At 33.5% G+C, this 22,794-nt stretch overlaps 1 protein-coding gene across 1 annotated transcript in view; it reads left to right on the forward strand.

Moving 5' to 3' along the window:
• Positions 1–22,794, forward strand: part of Smchd1 (structural maintenance of chromosomes flexible hinge domain containing 1) — a 149,632-nt gene that overhangs the window by 119,993 nt on the left and 6,845 nt on the right. Inside the window, exons 38-47 of the mRNA XM_076836989.1 lie at positions 4,423–4,549; positions 4,701–4,820; positions 5,741–5,826; positions 6,943–7,065; positions 9,624–9,814; positions 12,827–12,936; positions 13,085–13,155; positions 14,384–14,555; positions 20,927–21,085; positions 21,372–21,486. Of these exons, the coding sequence (XP_076693104.1) occupies positions 4,423–4,549; positions 4,701–4,820; positions 5,741–5,826; positions 6,943–7,065; positions 9,624–9,814; positions 12,827–12,936; positions 13,085–13,155; positions 14,384–14,555; positions 20,927–21,085; positions 21,372–21,486 (1,274 nt within the window). The remainder of the gene's footprint in view (positions 1–4,422; positions 4,550–4,700; positions 4,821–5,740; positions 5,827–6,942; positions 7,066–9,623; positions 9,815–12,826; positions 12,937–13,084; positions 13,156–14,383; positions 14,556–20,926; positions 21,086–21,371; positions 21,487–22,794) is intronic.

The raw sequence follows: 22,794 nt of genomic DNA on the forward strand, positions 1-22,794 counted from the left end.
CAATTCATCATACACAAATGGAGCACAACATTTCAATTCTCTGGTTGTATACAAGTAGAGATTCACCATTCTGCACTTAACAATTTAAACCAACATATTAAGCTACCTTTACTTTCGTATGTATAGCTATGAAGATCTTCTAAGTAATGCACCAAATTGGAAAGTCAGCTGAAATATTTTGCAGTTTTGTTCTGAGATTGTGCATTGAACCCAAAGACATTGTTACTAATATTAAGACCTCCTTTTTCCCTGCCATGATACAAATAGCTTTCTCTGATTCTAGTGATTTTTAATTTTAATGTCAGTATACTGTTTATGTTTCGTTGTAATGCTGCGTGCATGTGGATAAAAATAAAATTGAATAGTCCAGGTAAAATTTAATAAATAACAGCCTATCTTTTTTCTTTTTTAAAATGAACATTTTTTTATTTTTATGAAAAAAACACACAGTGTAAAAACCTCCATAATCATGGTACCCCCTTTAAAGGAAACACTGATTAGCAGTTTATTCTACAACCTTCCAGTGTTTTTCTCTACACACAACAGTATGCACACACCCCAATAATACACATGTTGAGGGAGGGGTATATACAATTACATTAAGCTTCATTAATATGACTATGCTTTTATAAAAAGCTTTTTTCCTTATCTTTGATATATCTCTTCATCATGGATATAAGCTGATATCATTAATACGGTGACCACAATTTATTTTCATCAATCCTTGGCAAAAGTTTAGCTCTTTCTGAAGTTTGATTTTACTAACAATATTTTCAACCAGCTTTCTTTAAGTATATATGTTTACATATATGCTTTCCTTGAGAAATTGCTAGAAACAAAAATGGTTAGATACAGGATATGCACATTTTAAAAATCTTTTGATAGTTATTGCCAGTTGCTTTTTTATTTATTCACCCACCAGAAATTTGTCCATCTTTGTCTTGTTTGCAGTACTACATATGAACATTTTAAAATTCTAACCAAGTTCCCTATTTAAAAAAAAAACAAAACTTTTCTTTGTTACTGATAAGGTTGAACAATTTTTAGTTTTGATTTGTATGATTGTTCATTGACTCTTTTCCTTTTGAAATGTTAACTGTTTTCATCTTATATGTATTAAAGATATTAATACTCTTATACATAAGTACTTTTTTCTGAATTTGTTTTTTTAGATTTTTAACCTTTATTTATGTTAAAGGGAAAGCAGATAATATTCACAATGCTATCTCTAGTTTTTATGCCTTTAATCTTCAATTTGTCTGGATTTTATTTTACCCTTTTTCATATTAACTAATTTGCTCAATGTCTTTATTGAATAGTTCTTCCTATTCTGAAAAAAGTCACAAACATTTAAAGATCTGGAGTTGTCACATAAAGATATGCATGTCTTATTTATTTGGAGAAATCTAAAGATCTAGCAACACTGGCAAGGATTCTCTTATGTGTGGCCTGAGCAGTGGCTGTTCCTTACCTCTTGATATTGAAGACAAATGTTAGTTTCCACTTTTTAATTTAGGGAAGAGTAAAATGAAATTTTTTGTACCCTAATAAAAATTAGATAATGAAAGCCATATGTGGAAAACCATGTTTAACATGCCCAGTGGGTTTGTGTTAGAAGAATACATGTAACCCACTTTACCTATTTCTTATTTACCTATGTCCTATTTTCTTGAGTCTCCCTTGCTCTCTCCAGTGCTCATATACATTTGAAATTGCAATTCCTGCTGTATATACTCCTGAGGTAAAGATAGTGGCTTAAGCTGTTTCCCAGCAGCTGACACATAAAATCTAAACTTCCCTCATGTGTATGAATTTCTTCTGACCACTAGAGGTCCCTACGATCTCAATGAATAAACAAAAGTTAAGTTTTCTTAATTTGTCTTGTCATGGCTCCCACATACTGGTGTGTGTGTTTTGTGGGTTGTGTGAATTGTTTTTTGTTTATTTTTAGGGGTTTTGTTTTCATTTTGGGTGAGTCATTTTTTTTTTAATTTGTCTGGAGCAGAGCTCTGAAATCTGATTTAAAAAAAAAAAAAATACAAGGGCTTTCCCTGGGGCTCTTTATCACTGAGCTGCATCTTCAGTCCGTTTTACTTTTTATGTTGAGAACAGAGTCTTGCTAAGTTGCTCAGGCTGGTCTCAAATTTGTGATTCTCCTGCCTCAGCCTACCAAGTTGCTGGGATTACAGGCCTTTCTAGCTGAAATCTGGTTTTTTTAAACAAGATCATGGGTCTTTAAAAAAAATTAATTTGTTTTAATTAGTTACACATGACAATAGAATGCATTTATGCACTTTGATATATCAGACATAGACAGAATATGTGTTTTGTTTTTTCACTTGTTTGTTTTCTGTTTTTGTTTTGTGCTGGGGTTTGAGCCTGGGGCCTCCACTGAGCCCTCCAGCCCAGCAGGTGCTTTTTGCGGTGGGGGGGGATAAGAAACACTTTCCCAGAATACAACTAAAATTAGTAAATGTTCCATATTTGCTTGAAAAGAATATATATTGCTTTGTTTCAAATTATAATCTAAATTAAATTTATAAATTGTTCAAGTTTGTTAATTCTTGTCTTCAAATTTGCTATTGTTTGCCTACTTGACCTGGAAATTTCTGAAAAATAACTCAGTTTTATTCTGATATTCATTTTTCCATTTTATTTCTGCCTAATCCTTATTTATAGTTAAATCCTTGCTTTTGTTTGTTTCTGTTATTCTGTGTATCTTTTTTTTTTAATCATTGATTATAAAATATAGGAAGTCCTTTCTATCTCAGGCTTTTACAGTAAAACAAACAAGATATGAAGGAAAAGATTGTTTAATTACATTAAAAGTTAAATTTTAATGTAGCATAAGCATATCTTAAACAATTAAAAGAAGTGCCAGTGTGTTAATAATTTCAACAATCTATGATGGTTAGTACTTAGAGATTCATTAACCTAATTCTATAACAGAAGGAGGAAAAAATTTAAGGGTAATAAATTGTGGAGAAATTATTTTTGTGGGAGTACCAGGAATTGAACTCAAGGGTACTTGTCCCCTGAGCCACATCCCCAGCCCTATTTTGTATTTTATTTAGAGACAGGGTCTCATTGAGTTGCTTAGTGCCTCACTTTTTGCTAAGGCTGTCTTTGAACTCATAATCCTCCTGTCTCAGCCTCCTGAGCCCCTGGGATTACAAGCTTGTGCTACCGTGCCCAGCTGAGAAATAGTATTCTATATATGTGTATATATAATAGAAGATTAATATATTGAACATAATTTAATACCTCTTTACAAACTTCTTGCAAATCAGTAAGAAAAAAAGACAAGTAAATGGGCACAGAATTTAAGCAGGCAGTTTAATGGAAGAGTGAATATAAATGAGCAGTAAACATAAGAAGCATGACCTCAGTGTACCACTCAGGGAAAGGTGATTTAAAACAATGATTGATTGGTTTTTAAATTCCTCCTTTTTAGAAAAGAAAAAAAAAAAATACATGGTTGATGTTAAATGTTGGCCAGCATCAGGGGAATTAGGTACTCTCATATACTGTTTGTGAAAGGATAAATTGATACACACTTTTATTTTGAAGAGAAATTTGATATTTACCTACAAAAATAAATGCTTTTAAGTAGTTATTATATTTCTCATTATCATGTGTTTGCATTCATATATAATACACTGGAAACAGCTTTCAGAAACAAAGGCATTGGTAATTGGTTTAATGGTGGGTTTATGTTCTCTGTAATTTGGAAAAATAATTCATCTACAGTGTTCAGGTTTATTAAAAAATTTTACTTTATGTAAATTTTTTCATAAAAAGCAACTAATAGATTATTTTCTGTGGAAATGTGAAAAATCATTTAGAATAAAAATATTTAAGTTGCATCATTTATTAGTTATATGATGTGGTCTTGGCTAAAGTATATTAAAGGTGTTTTGTGGATTAGTGAAACAATAAAATTTTAAAGAACAAATCCTGAGAGCTTTTCAGTACCTCTTGAAATGTCACATGGGACTGGTGGGTCTACTTCCATGGTAACAGCTGTAACTTAATCTCAGCATTGGGGTTTGGGTATTTCTCTCTGTTGTTTTTATAATGTTCACCCCATAAGCTATTTCACATTGCTTCACCTTAAAGGTGAGAATGAATATTTTGCAAATCAACATATAAGTGGCCATTATGTATCTGGTGTGAAGGGAATGCTACTATTTTTTTCTATTTTCTATTATACATAATTTTTCCATAAGCTGTATTGATAAGATCATTTGACTTTTAAATCAATACCTAAAGGTAAAATGTTTTATTTTGTGTCTTGAGTGGTGGTGATAGTTTAATAAACCTTAATTTACCACTTATTTGAAAATAGTATGATCAGATATGTAACACTGAAATTTTTCTTTTCAAATCTTTATTTTCCTTAATGCTTCTTTATTTATACAGAGTCTAGTACTGGCAGAAAATAGTCCTGGAAGGGATAGTACTGAATATTTTATTGTTTTTGAGCCTCGGCTACCATCTTTATCAAGAACATTAGAACCATATATCCTACCATTTATGTTTTACAATGGTAAGTTTCTAGGAAAATAGATAATGAAACCCTATTATTTAGAGGTACTTGATAAATCTTGCTTTGCTGTGTATTAACATAATTTTGTGATGTATTTTTTAAAAGTTGTGATTTTTAAGTTGTTTAAGTTAAATCTAAATTTTTTTCTTAGATGTTAAGAAACAGCAACAAATGGCAGCACTTACAAAAGAAAAGGACCAGTTATCTAAGTCTATTGTTATGTATAGAAGCTTATTTGATGCCAGCAAACAGCTTCTTGATGAAATCAAATGTAAGTCATCTTGTAGTCAGAGGAAATAAAAAATTAGACTTTGGGGAATAATGAGGCAGATGGTGGAGACCATAAAACACAAATGTGTCTGTTTTCCTGGACTACAAGTGAAATGGAGAACTCTGTAGAAAGGTAGTGATAATAATTTGTTATTCATCATTGGCAAGTTTTAAAATGAAATAGTCCTCATTTTAAATAAATTTATATATTTACAAATTGTAAAATTTTGGAATTTTCTGTTAGAAATCTGATCTGTGGAAAATGTATGGTTTTCCATACAGTGTTAATGTTAATATTTACCTCTAGGTACTGGCAAAAGATATTGGATGACATTATTATTAACAGAGTAAGAAGTAGTTTATTTTTTAGTTTGGGTAATGCACCTATATATATTTTATACACCATGGTGTTATGATACTACACACACTAATACTGAAATACATAACTTATTTTTAAATGAGTCCATTCTCAGAATATTTGCTGCAATTTTTAATAATTTTTGTATACAATTAAAATAAGGCATTTGCTGAGTTGTACTATATTATCTATATTATTCCCTTTTGTCAGATGTTTTTGCTAGGTTTTTTACTTTGCATTTGTTATATAGTTAAAATTTTAACCAGTGTACCAATAAATATATGCTGCCCGCCTCAAACTATACTTTTTGTATATCTATACAAGATCCTAGAGCATATTTTATCTCCCTTAGCTGCAGTGTCTCTCCTTTTTATATATTAGAGTTCAACTTTGAGATTCATAGTTTAATTTTGAATTTCTAAAATAATCATCTGTCAATTTTCATTTTAGCATTATACATTAAGAGGAAAGAAAAGAAATTGAAAATGAATTTTTTTTTCCACAAACTTTGTTTTGGGGACTATCAGAAATTAATGTAATTTTTTTGTTATATATAATTTTAGGCCAAGTTGAGGAGGCAAAATTAAAAGAGGCCCAGTTGCGAAATGAACTGAAAGCACATAATATTGACATTCCTGTAACACAACAGGTATAGTTTCTAACTGTGCGTGAAATATTTTTAAATTAAATTCAACTACTTATGTTTTATTGGGAATGCTGTGGGCACTATTATTTTAGGGTACAAAGACTGGAGTACATTATTCTCCAGTTACTATACATTAAAAGGTACAAACAAAATGATAGAATGCTCTTTTCCAAGAAATTGCAGTTTGTTTCATGAGGCTGACATGAAGAAGAACACGAGTTCAAGGCCAGCCTCAGCAATTTAGTGAGACTGTCTCAAAATAAAAAAACTGGGGATACAGCCCAGTGGTAAAGCACTCCTGGGTTAAATCTTCAGTACCAAAGGGGGAAAAAATTGTATTTTCAGTGTAATTATACCAATAAAAACACCAGCTGAAGAGCTGCATTAAGGGGCTACATAAGTAATAACATACATGATGGTAAAGAAAATAAAGTAACAAAATGAAGTTTAGTGTTTTAAAAAATTTATATGTGCAATTCAACTTCAAAGAAAAATAGTATGTATAGAAATTTCTTAACAAAGATAAAAAACATAGGAGTAGGTTCAGTAGTAGCATGTGTGCTTAGAATGTTCCAGACCCCAGGCTCACTCCCCCAACACTGCTAAACAAACAAAAAAGTATTCTGTCTTTGAGATGGAGTGTAGTTATGTGATAGAGAGCTTGTCTAGCATGCACAAAAACCTGGATTTATTCCTTAGCACTACACATGCACACATATAAAAGATTCAGTGATCTGGGTGTGGTGACACATGCCTATAATCCCAGTGGCTCTGGAGGCTGAAACAGGGGGATTGAAGTTCAAAGCCAGCCTCAGCTGTTTAGTAATGTCCTAAGCAACTTATTGAAATCCTATCTAACATAAAAAGGGCTGGGAATGTGTTAAAGCACCCCTAAGCTCAATTCCCAGTACTTAGGGGTGGTGGGGTTGCGTGAAGATGAGAATTCTTTCTATATTACTGTTAACCATAGTTGTGTTTTGTCATTGTTTTAAGTAATGTCCATTGATTAACTTAGTGTTCTCAAATTTTCCAAATTGTTAACTTTTCTTTGCTGTATTTATTGGCTGCCTGGTACAAGAGTAATTGACTTTGTAGATAATTTTCCTTTTTAAATTATAGATACCACACATTGAAGCACTTTTGAAAAGAAAGATGTCAGAACAGGAAGAACTAAAGAAAAAACCCAGAAGATCATGTACTCTACCAAACTATACAAAAGGCAGTGGAGATGTTTTGGGGAAGGTATGTATTGAAGCCCTTTAAGAAGCAGTACACTCTATTATCTTGTTTTTATTTATTGAAAATATGTTGTCTAAAAGTGACATTTTAATGTCAAATTTCTTTGTATTTGTTAATTTGTTCTAGTGAATTGCCTACTCTTGAGTACCCTAATAGGGATTTGGCAGAGCTTAAAACTGAATTAATAATTAGTATTGTCATTGAGAGCTATGGTAGAAATTGTTCACATATCCTGAATCAGGGCTTATTTAAATATGCTTTTATGTTGTAGGTCTTTAAGGAGAGCTAAGATTTTTTTACAGTTTATTATCAGAAGAATTCTGAGTTCCAAGTCTAATGTTGTAGCAAATTCCTTATATATTTGCTGCCAATGGCAAGAGTACCATTCTACCATTCTTCCTTTTTCTGTTTTCCTTTCCCTCTTTGGTTACTTTTGTCAAATAAGTTATATTTGTTTTGATCCTACTATTTAATCATGAACATTCTGTATTATATTTTTCTCAGTTAGAATATCTATTTGCTACTATTAGTAAGTTATTTCAGTAAGTGTTGCTTCTTATATTTTTAATAGATTTTTTCCTGACACACTTGGGCATATACGTATGTTTTACTTGTTAGACTTTTCTATATAATACGTCTCGTTGCCTTTATTGCCATTTTAAAATTAAACTAAAACTGAAGGTATAGAGAGACTAAAAAACTTGCTCACAATTGGACTGCTAGCAACAGGCTCAAATAGGCAGTTTGAATCCAAAGTCTGTACTTGTTTATGTACGTTATTCTACTTTAATAACCACTGTGTAAACAGTTTATTGTATTTCTGGCTTATATATGAAGACCTTGAAGTTCAAGGAACTTAAATATTAGTTGTTAAGATATACTTAATGGCAGAGCTTAGATGTGAACCCAGGTGTCTCTGACTTCAGAATCCATGAAAGTTTCTTTATACATTGTCATCTACCCTGGAATTGAACTACACACTGAAAATAAAGGGTCATATGTAGCAGTGTTTATGGATCAAACCATGTTACATTATTGTTCAAATTCAAATCTGCAAATTGAAAAATTAAGAATGTGTATTCATAAATTGGAAAAGAAGATGCTAAGACAATGTTGTAAAATGGTGTTCTCTATAACCAGTTTATAATAAGAGTCCTTATTCTAAGCATGTGGATACCTGTAATCTCTTTGTGCATTTTCATGTTCATTCAACATAAAATTCTTTGTTCAGAGTATAATATTTCTAACAAGGTATAAAATAAATTTCAGGAGAAGAAAAATATTTAAAAGTCCCCTATTTAAGTATTCCTTATCATGTGTCTTGAATCTCCTGGAGGAAATACTTGAAATTTCATTTTATATAATTTCTCCTCTGCTCCTCAGAAGTACAAATCCTACTATTACAAAAAACTTTCTAACTCCTCCAAATCGTCCCTAAATTTTCTTCCTTGATTCCTTTTAAGAAATTCTGGAATTTGCCATAAAACTAATAAAGCAGGTAATAATGGAAATATAGTGAGGAGCAATAGAAGATTTCCTCCAAAATATTCTCGTGTATTTAGTTTTAACATGTGACTACCTCACTTAACTTGGACATTTTAGTCTTTTCCTCCTCAACTTAAAATATCTTGAAATCTCATCCCTAAAGAAGGAAGAATTCGTAGCATTTTTAAGATTTTTTTGATTCAATTAAATATAGGTGTGTTTATGGTTGATATACCATCATAATAGATTTTACTCCATTGTTTTATAGTATTTCTTTAGAAAATATATCTAATTGTAACAAACAAGGGTTGTTTATTCTGCTTTTATTTGCCTCTATTAATCTTCCCTACATTGACTAGAAATTTTTTTTCTTCATTTATATTTACTAGGGTTTTTTGGTTTTTTATTTTTTGACATGTCCGTTTTCTTACTTTCTTCCCCACCTACTTCTATTGAATTGGAAAACAAGGGCAGGCACTATGATGGTTCTAACATAGATACAAAATATTCTTGTTGTTAGGCAAGTTTTGTTACCACATTGGGCAAAAAATAAAGGGTAGACATGACCATACCAATACAATGAATGTTTGATGTTAGCCACAATAGCCCAACCTTGGTGGAACTTGAGCAGGAATTCTTGTGACAGCAAGTATTTGTAAATACAAAAATGATCATTTTTCCTGAACTTGAAAGAAGTATTCTTATCGGCAAATGATGAAATAAAATCTTATTGTTTGTGATGTTTAGATTTGTTTTATGAAAGAAATATTGTAATACTTAAGTAAAACTTTTGCTTAAGGTCTGGGGATTATAGCTCAATTGGTAGAGTGCTTGCCTCACGTGCATGCATAAGACCCTGGGTTAATCCCCAACACCACAAAAAGAAAAAAAATTTTTTTTGCTTAAGAGATTATATTAATTATAACTATATTTATGTTTAATAAATCTAAAAATGGCATTAGTTATTTAGTACATTTTTACTAGTAGTAGAACATAGAACACCTTTATTTGGAGTAGTACCAAATTTTTATGTTTATTTTTCAAATTTCCACTTGGCTTTTTTAAATGGGTTATAGATAGCACATCTAGCACAAATTGAAGATGATAGAGCTGCAATGGTTATTTCTTGGCATCTGGCAAGTGACATGGATTGTGTGGTCACCCTAACCACTGATGCTGCTCGTCGTATCTATGATGAAACCCAAGGTCGTCAACAGGTGTTACCCCTGGATTCTATTTATAAGAAGACTCTTCCAGATTGGAAAAGGTTAGTAAAAAAAAATATAAGTGGTTTGTTTTGGTTTTGTTTTAAGATTTCTAGGACTGGGGGTCTAACTCAGTGGTAGAGCATTTGCCTTAATGTGTGCAAGTTACTAGGTTCAATTCCCAGCACTATAAATAAATAAAAATAATTTCTCTAAAAGATAACCAAAACAGAAAAAAGACTCAAATTATCTGCATTATTCTTGACTTCATCACAGATGAACATATTTCATTAATATCTATGTTGTAGTGTATTTCATTATATATGCCATTTTATTGCTGGTTAAATGTGTTGTTTGTTTTGTTTTGGGGATTGAACCCAGGGGTGCATTGCCACCAGTCTACATCCCTAGCCCTTTTTTAAGACAGTCTCACTAGATTGCCCAGGCTGGCCTCAAACTTTGAATCCTCCTGCTTCAGCTTCCCGCATAGCTGGGATTATAGGTGGGCAGTACCACCTGGCCTAAATGTTCGGTTATATATGTGATATACATGCACACACAAGCATATGCACACATAAATTCAGAACAAGTCTTTTTACCTTTGCAACAGGAAAGTTGGAAAAATATTATTATCCTTAGCAGAATGCAAAATGTCTTTGGAATAGGCTGTGTGTGTGTGTAATGAAATATATAGAGATTTGTACATATATATACATACACACACACACACATTTTTTTTTTGTCCTATTTTATGTCCTGTGAAAAATATGCCATCATTTAGGTAAAGAGTGTTTGTTGGCACAGTCATTCATAAATATTACAACTGCCAGTAGCACAGTTGAAATGTAAAAGAGCATCTAGTTGACTATCACATTCTTATTTTAATATGAGGATAGTATTAATCTAATTTCTTCAAGTGAATTTTTATTTCATCTGCTTTTCAAATATGTTTTAGGGAAAATTGTGGAAAATACTTAGGCTTTTCTTTCTTTCTTTCTTTCTTTCTTTTGTTTGTTTGTTTGTTTGTTTTCCTTGCCTTTTTTTGAAAAGAGTCTCACTAAGTTACCTGGGCTGGCCTTGTATTGCAGTCCTTCTACCATAGCCTCCCAAAGAGCTGGGATTATAGATATGCACCACTGTATGCTGCTTAGACACGTTTTTATTTTTTAAATGAAGAATGCATAGACATTCTTTTTATTATTATTATTTTTTAGTTGGAGTTGGACACAATACCTTTGTTTTATTTATTTATTTTTTTATGTGGTGCTAGGGATCAAACCCAAGGCCTCACACATGCTAGGCAAGCGCTCTACTGCTAAGCCACAACCCCGGCCCGGCATTCTTATTTTTTTAATATTGTATAAGTATTCTGACTATGTCTCTCTTTTTAAATTGACCTCAAAATACTAGAAGGAAATGCTAACAAAACAAAAAAATTAAAATGTTTAACAGTATTGGCCAATTTTATCTTTTTCAGACTCAAGTAGATGTTTGGTTTTAAGGCCTATATAAGTGGGAATAAGTGAGGATGTAAAAGAGACTAGGAACTCAAATACACATATCCTATGTCAATAAACTTACATGTTATTTTGTAATTTAAAATAAGATTGAGAAAATAACTGGGATTTGAACTCAGATTTATCGATTCTGCTCAAATCTCCCACTCTGCTGCTAATTATTATCCATTTTAGATAGCATAGAAGATTCCAATAGTGTTGAGCCAGGCATAAGGTTATAAGCCTATAATCTCAGAGACTCAGGAAGTTAAGGCCAGGGGCTTGCAAGTTCAAGGCCAGCCTGGGCAACTTATGGAGACCCTGTCTCAAAATAAAAAGTTTGTGGATGTTTTTTTTAAAAAAAAAAAAAAGTATTATTTTTGTTATGTTAATAAGGGTAATATTTTTTGTGAGACAAACTAAAAAGAAGAAATTTATTTATTTATTTATTTTACTGCGTTGATAAGAGTAATACTTTTTGTGAGGAGAGTTTTCCCTCCAGGAAGCCTCTTTTTATCTCTGTAATACCTAAGGACCAAGTTAAGAAGGGTTAATTTAAGGAAAGTATGAATTTAGTATTTAGGACCAAAGTTTGCTCTAGAAACTGGTTATGCTCCCTGTTCCCGTTCCCAATATTCCTCTTCCTTTTATTATTTTTCCTAAAGGTGGAGGTTATTCTGTGTTCTGCTAAAGTTAGCTATTTGCATAAGCTCCCACCATCGCTTCATTCTCCTTATATATAAAGAAAGTCCCCCTGGGCGCCATGGTACATGCCCGTAATCCCAGTAGCTTGGGAGACTGAGGCAGGAGTTTTTAAGAGTTCAAAGCCAGCCTCAGTAACTAAGTGAGGCCCTAAGCAACTTAGCAAGACCTTGTCTCTAAATAAAATATTGTAAAGGACTGGGAATGTCGCTCAATGGTTAAGTACACCTGGGTTCAATCCTTGGTACCAAAAAGTAGTCCCTGTCCCTAATCAGCTACCATCTCTGAAATCCCATTATTATTCAAGGTTTCAGTTATTCTTTATTTGGGAGGGACAGGGATTCAGTTTACTCAAGACTTGCCTCCTTTATCAGTGTTTCTATCTTGCCCATCTCCACATGAGGCAGTTGTATCTCGAATCCTCATCTGGGTCAACTTAAGAGAATGCCTTTCTCTTTTCATTGCAAACCAGATAACAAGTAGCTTATATTGGTAATACAAACTACTTGAAGGTAGTAGTACAGATAAAACCAGAAAATTTTTATATGGTAAGTGTTGTTTTAGTTTCTAAGGGCATATAACTAATCATTCAGGAGTATCACTTGTGAATTGGAGTTGATTATATGATTAAAATAACATTCAGTATATTAATGTTTTCCAATTTTTTACATTACAAAATTATAGGGAGTGCCTGGGGATGTGGCAGTGGCAGAGCATTTGCCTTGCACATGTGAGAGACTGGGTTTGATCCTCAGTACCACATAAAAATAAATAATTTTTTAAAAATTATTATTTAATATATATATATAAATTATATTTAATATATTTTAAAAGTTTTGGATTTTTTGTTTTTATAGTTTTTTTTTTCTCTTTTAGACCTCTACCTCATTTTCGAAATGGAAAATTATATTTTAAACCCATTGGAGACCCAGTTTTTGCCCGAGATTTGTTAACATTTCCAGATAATATAGAACACTGTGAAACAGGTAAAGGATATTATGGTGGCTTTCTTTTATACAGATGTTACGTTTATGATAAAGATCTATAAAATGCTGATTATGAAAAATATCTTCTTAGGTTATAAGTGATAGTTTTATTAATAATTTAATTCCTTTTTTATTTTAACTTTTTCAGTATTTGGTATGCTGTTAGGAGACACCATTATTTTGGATAATCTAGATGCAGCCAATCATTATAGAAAAGAGGTATATGTTTTATTTCTTTTTAAATCTGTAGCTCCAATTTTAACATGTTTTTAAATTTTATTATATTAGAACTATGTACAAAAAATCATTCCAGTTAAGCATGGTGGAACACTCCTGTAATCCTAGCTATTCGAGGGGCTGAGGGGAAAGGACCACAAGGGGTAGGGCCAGCCTTTCAACTTAAACCCTGTCTCAAAATAAAAAGGACTGGGGATATATAGCTCGGTGGTAGAGCACCCCTGAGTTAAATCCCCAGTACTGCAAAAACAACAACCATTTCATTTGCCAATACGTATACAAATGTCTAAATACCTTGTCAAAACCAATTTAAATTCTGCACATTCATCAACATAAAATTGGTTAAAATATATGAATTAACAGGCCAAATACAAATTAAAATGAGATATGTTTTTCACCTATAAAATTGAAACTCAGGACAGCATTATCAGTGACAATATTAGAAAAGAGATACTCTTAGATAATCTCAGATAATTTCGGTAGAACTGTAATGTTTTTGGCTTTTATCAATTCATTATAGTTAAACATAATAGTTGTTCCTTTTGACATAATCATACATGCATGAAATTTAATTTACTCCATTTCAGTCCCCAGTGCCCCCACTTTCCTTCTTCCTCCCTCTCCCTACTCCCTTTCCTCTACTCTGCCTGTCCTTCGTCCACTCATTTCTTTTTCTTTTTTGCCGGTGGGGGTAGGGGGTACCAGGGATGGAACTCAGGGCGCTCAGCCACTGAACTACACTCCCAGCCCTATTTTATTTAGAGACAAGGTCTCACTGAGTTGCTTAGCACCTCACCATTGCTGAGACTGGACTTGAACTCACGATCCTCCTGCCTTGGCCTCCCAAGCCACTGGGATTACAGGCGTGCACCACTGCATCCGGCTCACACATTTATTTTTGATTGGTGCTTTATAGATACACGTAAAAGTGGAATTTACTATGGTATATTTATACATGCAAGTAGCATAATTTGATCAAATTCATTCCACATTTTTCCCCTTATCTATTTCTCCTCCAGTCTCCTTCTATTCCGTTTATCTTCCCTCTATCTTTATGGTATATGACCTTCCTGCTTCCCACTTTTTCCCCTTACTTTGTTCTAGCTTCTACATTTGAGAGAAAACATTCAACCCTTGATTTTTCTGAGTCTGATTTATTTCACTTATCTGTTAGAGTAAGTTACCCACTATTTCCATTTACTTACAATAGGTTGTTAAAATTACACACTGTCCCACATTGCTGACCAGAGATGGAGATCGAATTCGAAGTAATGGAAAGTTTGGGGGCCTTCAGAATAAAGCTCCTCCAATGGATAAACTTCGAGGAATGGTATTTGGAGCTCCAGTCCCAAAACAGTGTCTGATCTTAGGGGAACAAATAGGTAGGTTGAAATAAATAACAGTTTCTGATTTGATTTTAACCTTTTATTTAAGGGTTAATGTAGTGAGAATCTAACATGAAGAATTAACTGGTAACATATAAATAATGCAAAGTGTATTTGTCATACACTTTTAGCTTTCTAGGCTAGGTGTGATGGTGCACGCCTCTAATCCCCGCAACCCAGGAAAAAGAAAGGAAGCAGAGCTCCCATAGGAGAAGGATCCCAAGAGAGGGTTGCCAATGAGTGGCTATTGTCTAGGGGTTTATATGAATCTATAGGGTAAGGAAGTTAGCTCCCAACCCAATCCTGGGTAAGGCATTCATTGTCCGTATGAGCTCTTTACATGCCCTTTGGTCCAATCAGGTTACTGTGCCTTTTTGGAGGGAGTCTGGGCACTAGGCAATAGGTGTCTCACTGTTAGTTTTTCTCCTTAAACAGAAATTGGCCTGACCATCATGGGGCTTAGCTTGCATCTGTGGTCTCTGAGCCCTTTTAGACAGAAACCTAACCTTGAAGGGGCCCAAGTTTTCTGTCTGCCTATTCCTGTTCTTTCTCCTGCCTCATCCTAACGGCTCTTAGCTAAGACTGCTAACTCTGAGCAGCTCTCAATAGTTCACTGACTTCTAGCCATTCTTAGAGATAATGTTATGAGCTGTTAGAGCCACCAGTTCGGCCTGCTCAATTTGAGATATAAATCATGAATATGAAAAATAAAACCATCTAAAAGAACTTTATTGTGGTTTATACTTCAGCATAATGGAGAGCAGTATATGGGACAGAGGTTTCTGGACTGGACCCTAGAGGACTTATAGACAGAGGCAGGGCCCACATACGCAGTCTTCTGTCTGCTGACTACAGACTTTTTGCAGTTTAAAGCCACTCTGCACAAGAATGCTGAACCCACATTACCTCTGGCTATCATGGGTGGTGATATACAGAGTGGCTTCAAGGTTGATCTAGCCATCCATAGCAGCTGGGGGGTGGGGGTGGGGCAGTCATCTGGAGTAGCTATAGCCAAAGCAAAGTCTTCTAGAGTAGCCACTGGGTGTCTAATGCAGCCATGGCTGAAGTGGAAGTCTTTGCAGCAATCAGGACAGTGGCAAAAGGGATGGTGGGTTGATTGGAGCCTCTGGAGCAGCTACCACCGTCATGATGACAGCCGGACCCAGTACCAAGGCAGTGGCAGCCACAGGGGAGATACCAATGGCTTCTGCTGATATTGGCATCACAGGTAGTATAGCCCCCAACTCCAATCTCAGCCATGCCTCCACCACATCCTGCAGGCCCCTCACTGCCTGACTGAATCCCAGAGCAACACAACTGCAGTTGAGAGGGAAGCTGTGGGATAGAGGGTCTCTAGTGGTGTTAGCCCGCATCTAAGTGTGCTAATGCTAACTTCCACCAGCAACAGGAGGCTTCTTCTCCAAAACCAAAAAGAAAACAGTGTAACTTTAATAAAAAACACATTTAGGGCTGGGGTTGTAGCTCAATGGCAGAGCGCTTGCCTTGCGTGTGTGAGGCATTGGGTTTGATCCTCAGAACCACAAAAAAATAAATAAAATATTGTGTCCATCTACAACTAAAATATATTTTTAAAAATACATATTTATTTTGCCACATTTATAGAAGTTGCAAGAGTTAACCTATGCATCTCAATGTCAATATATAACAGGCAATATCTGATTTCTGTGCCTTTCTGACTTTCCATATATGTAAAATTAATAACACAAGGATTTCAAGTTTTTAACATTTATTCTTCTTGATATATCTTAAAAGATACATTTTCAGACTGATGATTAAACAACAAAAATTCAAATCAGATGAGACAGTTTACAGAGATACTTTTGTGTATAAAGTTCTTTTGGTTGTATGCAAGAGCAGCTATCCCTGACTACTTTAAGCTAAATAAGAATACTAGAAGGAGACTGGAATAAATTACAGATACAGGAAATTGGAAACAGCCAAGACAAAACCAAAAATGACTTTAAGAGAGTTAGCAGCCTTGAGTTCCCTCACCTTCATCTTGGAGTGCCATTTTTTTAATAGCTCAGGTTCCACCACTCCAAGGACAAAAATTCCCTCCTGAGTCACCTAGCCTTAGTAAAGATCAAAGTGAACAAAAGCTTTGGGAACCTCCCTTCTGTGTATCATTAATTGTTCTTGGAACAAAAACAATTTTAATCCAGACCACCACAAAAATTGTCAACTACTGGGGCTAGGGTTGTGGCTCAGTTGTAGAATACTCACCTAGCACACATGAGGCACTGGGTTGGATCCTCAGCACCACAACATAAAAAAAAAAATAAGGTATTGTATCTACCTACAACTAGAAAATACTTTTAAAAAAACTGTCAACTACTAACAGTTAAAACTGAGTGTTTGTAATCTAAGGTATACATTGTCTTACATTATAGTATTTGGCTTAAGAGCAAATGAAATCAAAGCATAAGACTTGAAAAAATGACTAAATGTTTATATAATTTCTATAATATATGTAGAATCTACAAATGAAATGAACTAAATTGTAGGAAATAGCAGAAAATATATGTAGACTATTAACCTAAGGATGTGTTCGGAAAGTTAACTTCATCCTATAGGTATTTTAGAAGTGAACTTTAAATGTAAATTTCTGCAAAACATTAGAAATCTTAAGTGCTTTAATTGAATTTTTTAATCTTGTGAATGTCTCTGATAAAGTTAAATAGAAACGGAATAGAAAACATAAAAATCATGTGTTAAAATGAACCTCCAAGCTGAGTGCTATGGTGCATGTCTGTAATCCCAGGTACTCAGGAGGCTGACTTAGGAAGTTCTAAAGTTCAGAACAGCCTTGGCCACAAAGTAAGACCCTGTCTCAAAATTAAAAGGGCTGGGGTGTAACTCAGTAATTGAGCACTTGCTTAACATATGTGAAGTCCTAATTTCAATCCCAAGTACTACTCCCACAAAATTTTTTTTGAACCTCCAAACCTATCTAATAAAAAGTGATATGGGAAACCTTTCTTCTTTCCTGTATTATTCCAAGTTTTCCATACCATTCTTGTGAGTAGGAATACTTTTAAAATGCAAAGAAAATGACTAAGGAGGCCAGGATGTGGATTTTTAGAAGAAGGGAAGACAGAGCTGGGTAGGGCACGCTTATAAATCTCTGTGACTCAGAAAGCTGAGGCAGGAGGATCCTAAGTTCAAGGCCTGCCTCAGCAACTGAGCAAGACCCTCAGCAAGTTAGTGAGACACTCAGAAAATAAACAAAACTAGAGATGTAGTTCAGTGGTAAATCACCTCTGAGTTTAATCCCCAGTACAAAAAGAGAGAGGAAAGGGAGAATTATTAATAGCAATTAGAGAAATTAATATGTAGTTTATAATTATGACATCAAAACTATTACTCTTTTTATTATGTTCATATATTCCAAAGTACATATCTGACCAGATTAGACATTATTTATATTTATACTTTATTATATCTTTCTTAATTTAAAGGTTGAGCTCCCAATTATTACACTCCCATTTATTGTTTTTTATAAAGCTATTCTTTTTTTTTTAATTTTTATTTATTTATTTTTTAGTCATACATGACAGTAGAATGCGTTTTGACATATAATACATACATGGAATGTGCATACATCAGTCAAATTGTCTATTCTTCTGCCCTGCCTTATAAAGCTTATTTTATTTATTTATTTGAAATATGTCTTGCCCTGTTGACCAGTTTGTTCTTAATATTTTAATTTTAATATTCTTAATATTTTTATAAATAATGACCAAGATTATTAAATGCTACAGCTTTCAGGGAAGGGGATTTTATTTTATAAGACAATAGAACAGTGTAATTATCTCCCAGGGACCTATCACTAGCTTTGAATTATTAAAATATAGCTAGGCTTGTTTCATTTATTTCCACCTTTTAACAACTTATTTACTCTTCTATCTCTTCCTTCTGCTTATTTTGAAGCAAATTGAAACAGAAGCTGGTATAAATTTTTCATGACATTTTTCTATAGTTATAGTGCTTATGAGTTTTTTGCCAATAAACATCTTAAAATCATGTAGAGCACAAAGTGCAAATTGAACTATTAAAAAAAATCTACCTACCCCTCTAATTGCTTGTGTCTTCCAAAGCAACTCATGCTTAGACAGTTGGGTTCTTATTAAATACTTGCCCAGTAAGAGCCCTTAAGATATATTTTTAATCTTTTTATATTTTTTAACCTTTCAATTCTTTTCTATTATTTTCACATTGAAATAATCTGTTTGAAAAACTATCTTGCCACTGGGCATGGTAGCACACACCTATAATCCCAGTGCCTTGGGAAACCAGCCCGGGCAACTTAGTGAGATCCTGTCTCTAAATAAAAAACAATTAAAATGGCTGGGGATGTAGCTCTTTGGTAAAGCACTCCTCAGTTCAATCCTCAGTATCACCCCTGCCCTTTGTAAAAAATTTGTTTTGCTCTTCATATCTCAGTAAAGCTTTAATCAGTTTTTTCCCCCCAGATAATTGAAATATCTGAAAAACATGATGACACCCCATCTAAAAAAAAGAAAGAAAAAGTGAAAGAATAAAAATCTTATAACTAAACAGTATTTTGATAACCTGAATTTCTGTGTATTGCCTTTTCTATAAGGGCAGTATTGCTGATATCCTTGTTTGAACATAACTTTGCAAGTCACTCACATGCAAAATATTATTGTATATGCTTAGAAAACAGTACTTTTAAACTAGGCACATACCTATAATCTGGGTGACTTAGGAGGTTGAAGCAGGATAGCAAGTTCAAATCTAGCCTCAGCAATTTAGTAAGACCCTATCTCAAAATTAAATAATAAAAAGGAGTAGAGATGTGACTCAGTGGTTAAGTGCCCCTGGGTTCAATCTCTGGTACCAGAAAGAAAAGAAGGGAGGTAAAGAAGGTCCTTTTTTGGGGGTGGAGGGGAGCAATCCTGATGATTGAAACCAGGGCCTCACATATGCTAAGCAAGCACTCTACCTCATCTATATCCCCAACCCAGAAAATATTAGTGTGAAATTAGAAGTGCCATCGGAGCAGAAAACCAGGCTTTTTTCTAGACTTTCTTCCTAGGTTTCCAGTTTAGTTACAGAGAATAAAGAACGAAAGGATTTTGTTGTCATTCAGTTCCACATACAGAATTTTAATGTACAGCTTAAGTATCTGTAGTCCACGGATCTTCAGATTAGGGATGACCAACTTATGAAGTCTAAGCAAGTATTCCCAAATCTGAAAAACTCTAAAATCTGAAATGTTTAAGGTTCTATGCATCTCTGATAAAGGGACACAAGCACACAGATACATATGCAAGTGTATTTGTTCACTCATTCTAAGTGTAGATTCCCAGCGTGTTGGATACTTCCTTAAACCATTCTTGACACTTTAAGTGTACTATATCTTTTTATACTTGATATACTCTGTTCTTGTAGTAATTATCTTGGACAGTTTTGTATGTAAACTACTATATATATTTGTGAAATATTTAGGTGTTTCTTCATTCCGACAAATATTGATTGTTTTTTGTGACATTTAGAGTTTAAAAGGGCTGATAGTAAATATTTTAGGCTTTGTGAGTCACAGTATTAAGAACATTGTGAATGTATTTCTATTTTGGCCTGTGGAGAATAGTTTACTTATAAAATAGTTTACTGACAAACTAGTCACTATATTTAATGTTTATTGTCTAGTAAATCGTGTAAACAGACTATACTATGAAATCAATGTAATGCATTTTTAGACAAATTAAGGAAAGTTAAGTTTTATTAAAATTAAATATTTACCCTACTATTTTTTTTAAAGAATTCTATAATCACTGTTTTTGATTCTTTTTCCCTCCCTCCCTCCCTTCCAGTGTACAATGTTTCATAAGTTGCAGCACTGCCATATTCACTCCATGACTTGTCATAGCATTCTCAGTGTCACGCTTATAATTACAAATGTTTTTATTAAAAACTTTCTAGTCAGTTTTCATTTGAGAAGCAGTGGTTTTCTAACAGTACAATGTTTAGTTCCTTTTATAGTGCCTCCCTTTCACCCCCTCCCTTCATCTCTGTGGAATTGAATCAGAGAGGACGTAAGCTTTGAGAGAGTGATCCAGTTAACCAAGCACTTCTATATGGAGAACTTTTCCTGACACAGACTAAGTCAAGCAGTCAGAGAATATTCAAATTTAGTGGTCGTTTGTTGTGGTCTTAACTATGCTTGCTTATTTCATTGCTTTACATCGAATGTGTTATGACTTTAAAAGTAGTTCCCATGTCTTACTATAACATAATGCCTAATGTTGCTAATTTTTTCCCTAAAATGTGGATTTGGTGTGATATTAGTAATTTAACCAAAAGTCTGGTTGGTTTCTTTGCAGATCTTCTTCAACAGTATCGTTCTGCTGTGTGCAAGCTAGGCAGTGTGAATGAGGACCTTAATGGTCAGTTAGAATACCTTCATACTCCTGATATGAAGAAGAAAAAGCAAGAACTAGATGAACAAGAGAAGAGTCTGAAACTAATAGAGCAGAAACTTGGTATATATTTATTTCTTGTTAACTTCTACTTTTTCTGTGTAGAGATAGGTATTTATGTTGATAGAGAGTCCAGCTATAAAAAGAAAGAATGCAAATGATCAGAATTTAAATTGACAGGAAACTCTTAAATCTCCAAGTCATCTCAGAATGGTTTAAACTGTTCTCTTAGCAGGACTAGTAAGAGACATTCTCAGTATTTTATCTTATTATCTTTCTTATAAGATATGTTTATATTTTTTTCTTTCATATAATATTTCAGTTTGTTCTGCATTTTGTATCTTTATAGGTATGACTCCCACGCGTAAGTGTAATGATTCATTGCGTCATTCAACAAAAGTTGAGATGACAGATTGTCCAATTCCTACTAAAAGAATGAGAAGAGAAACTACAAGACAAAATAGGTGAGCACGTTATAACCTGAAAATTATCATTGGTTAGTTTATCAAAGCTCCTGGATCATGATAAATAACACTATAAGTTTATTTCTTATTTATTCCTTGAGCTACAATTAGAATTTAAAAAAAAAAAAACTCTAAGCAATGATAATGAAGATAAGAAAATTATTTTGTTTTCCTAGGATATTCAGTTTTCTTAATAATTTTTACTATTTGGAAATGTTAGTTGTTTATGTTTTACTGAAATTCATTAAGAGTGAACTTGCTTTTTTTGTTGTTGGGGTTAAGTTTCAAATGCCCTGCATTCTGCTTCATAGGATCATCATACCTAAATATAGGACATGCAAAATAATTTATTTTCCCCCCACATTTCTATAGGCTTCTGTACTGTTTTTTAAATTTGTACATTATTTAAAAATTGCTTATAATGTTCGATTTGAAGAATCAGATACTATTTAGATGGCTACCAAAAAACTAACAAGCTATTTGCAGCCTAACCCTTTCCTTTTTAGATTTAGATATCAGTAAGGGCAACCCACAGAAGGGCATCATGGTATATAGGGGATTTTTCAAAGGTATAAGTATAGACTGTATTTGAGTAACTTTCTCATAACCATAAAGGAGTTCCCTTGATATTGGCATCTTTATAATTGGTATTCCATGTCCTGTTCACCTGCATATTCAGTAAATATTTGAATGCTCACTTTGTGTTGTATATTCTTGGATGAATAAAAGTCACATGGTTCTTGCTTCTTCATCATGTTATCTAATTCTGTGTAGAAGAGGAATAATTTTATTTTTTTTCTACATGTAAGGAAAGAGGAAATAATAATATGACACAAAGTAGTGGGAAAACAGTATCAGTTGTCAGGAAAAATTCATTGAAGCAGAGAACTAAAGAAGGATGGGAGGGAGTCAGCCAAATAGAAATTGCTGTCAGTTGGAGAAAAAGTAGGCTTGGAAGATGTGAGCCGGTAGATAGCAAGTGTGGTAGGTGAGAGGGAGAGATAGGGACAAATGAGGTTGAACATATCAGCAGAGGCCAGATTATGAAACACACTTCCCCATCATGTTGCAAAAAGTTATAGTGTTTAAAAAGGTAAAGTCATTGATCATCATAGGCATTGCTTGGATACCAACTCTTTACTACAAAAATTGATGTATTCATAAAGAAAAGATATGTGTTCTGTCTTTCTTTTATGAACTTTTAGGTTAACAAAAAGCTGGAGAACATTCTTTTTTAAAAAGTTCTTTATAGAAAAAATTCTTATGTAAGAACAAAGTATAGGAAGTATGGTAAAATGAAAACATCAT

This window comes from Callospermophilus lateralis, chromosome 17 (assembly GCF_048772815.1).
Source record: "Callospermophilus lateralis isolate mCalLat2 chromosome 17, mCalLat2.hap1, whole genome shotgun sequence".
Taxonomy (NCBI): Eukaryota; Metazoa; Chordata; class Mammalia; order Rodentia; family Sciuridae; genus Callospermophilus; species Callospermophilus lateralis.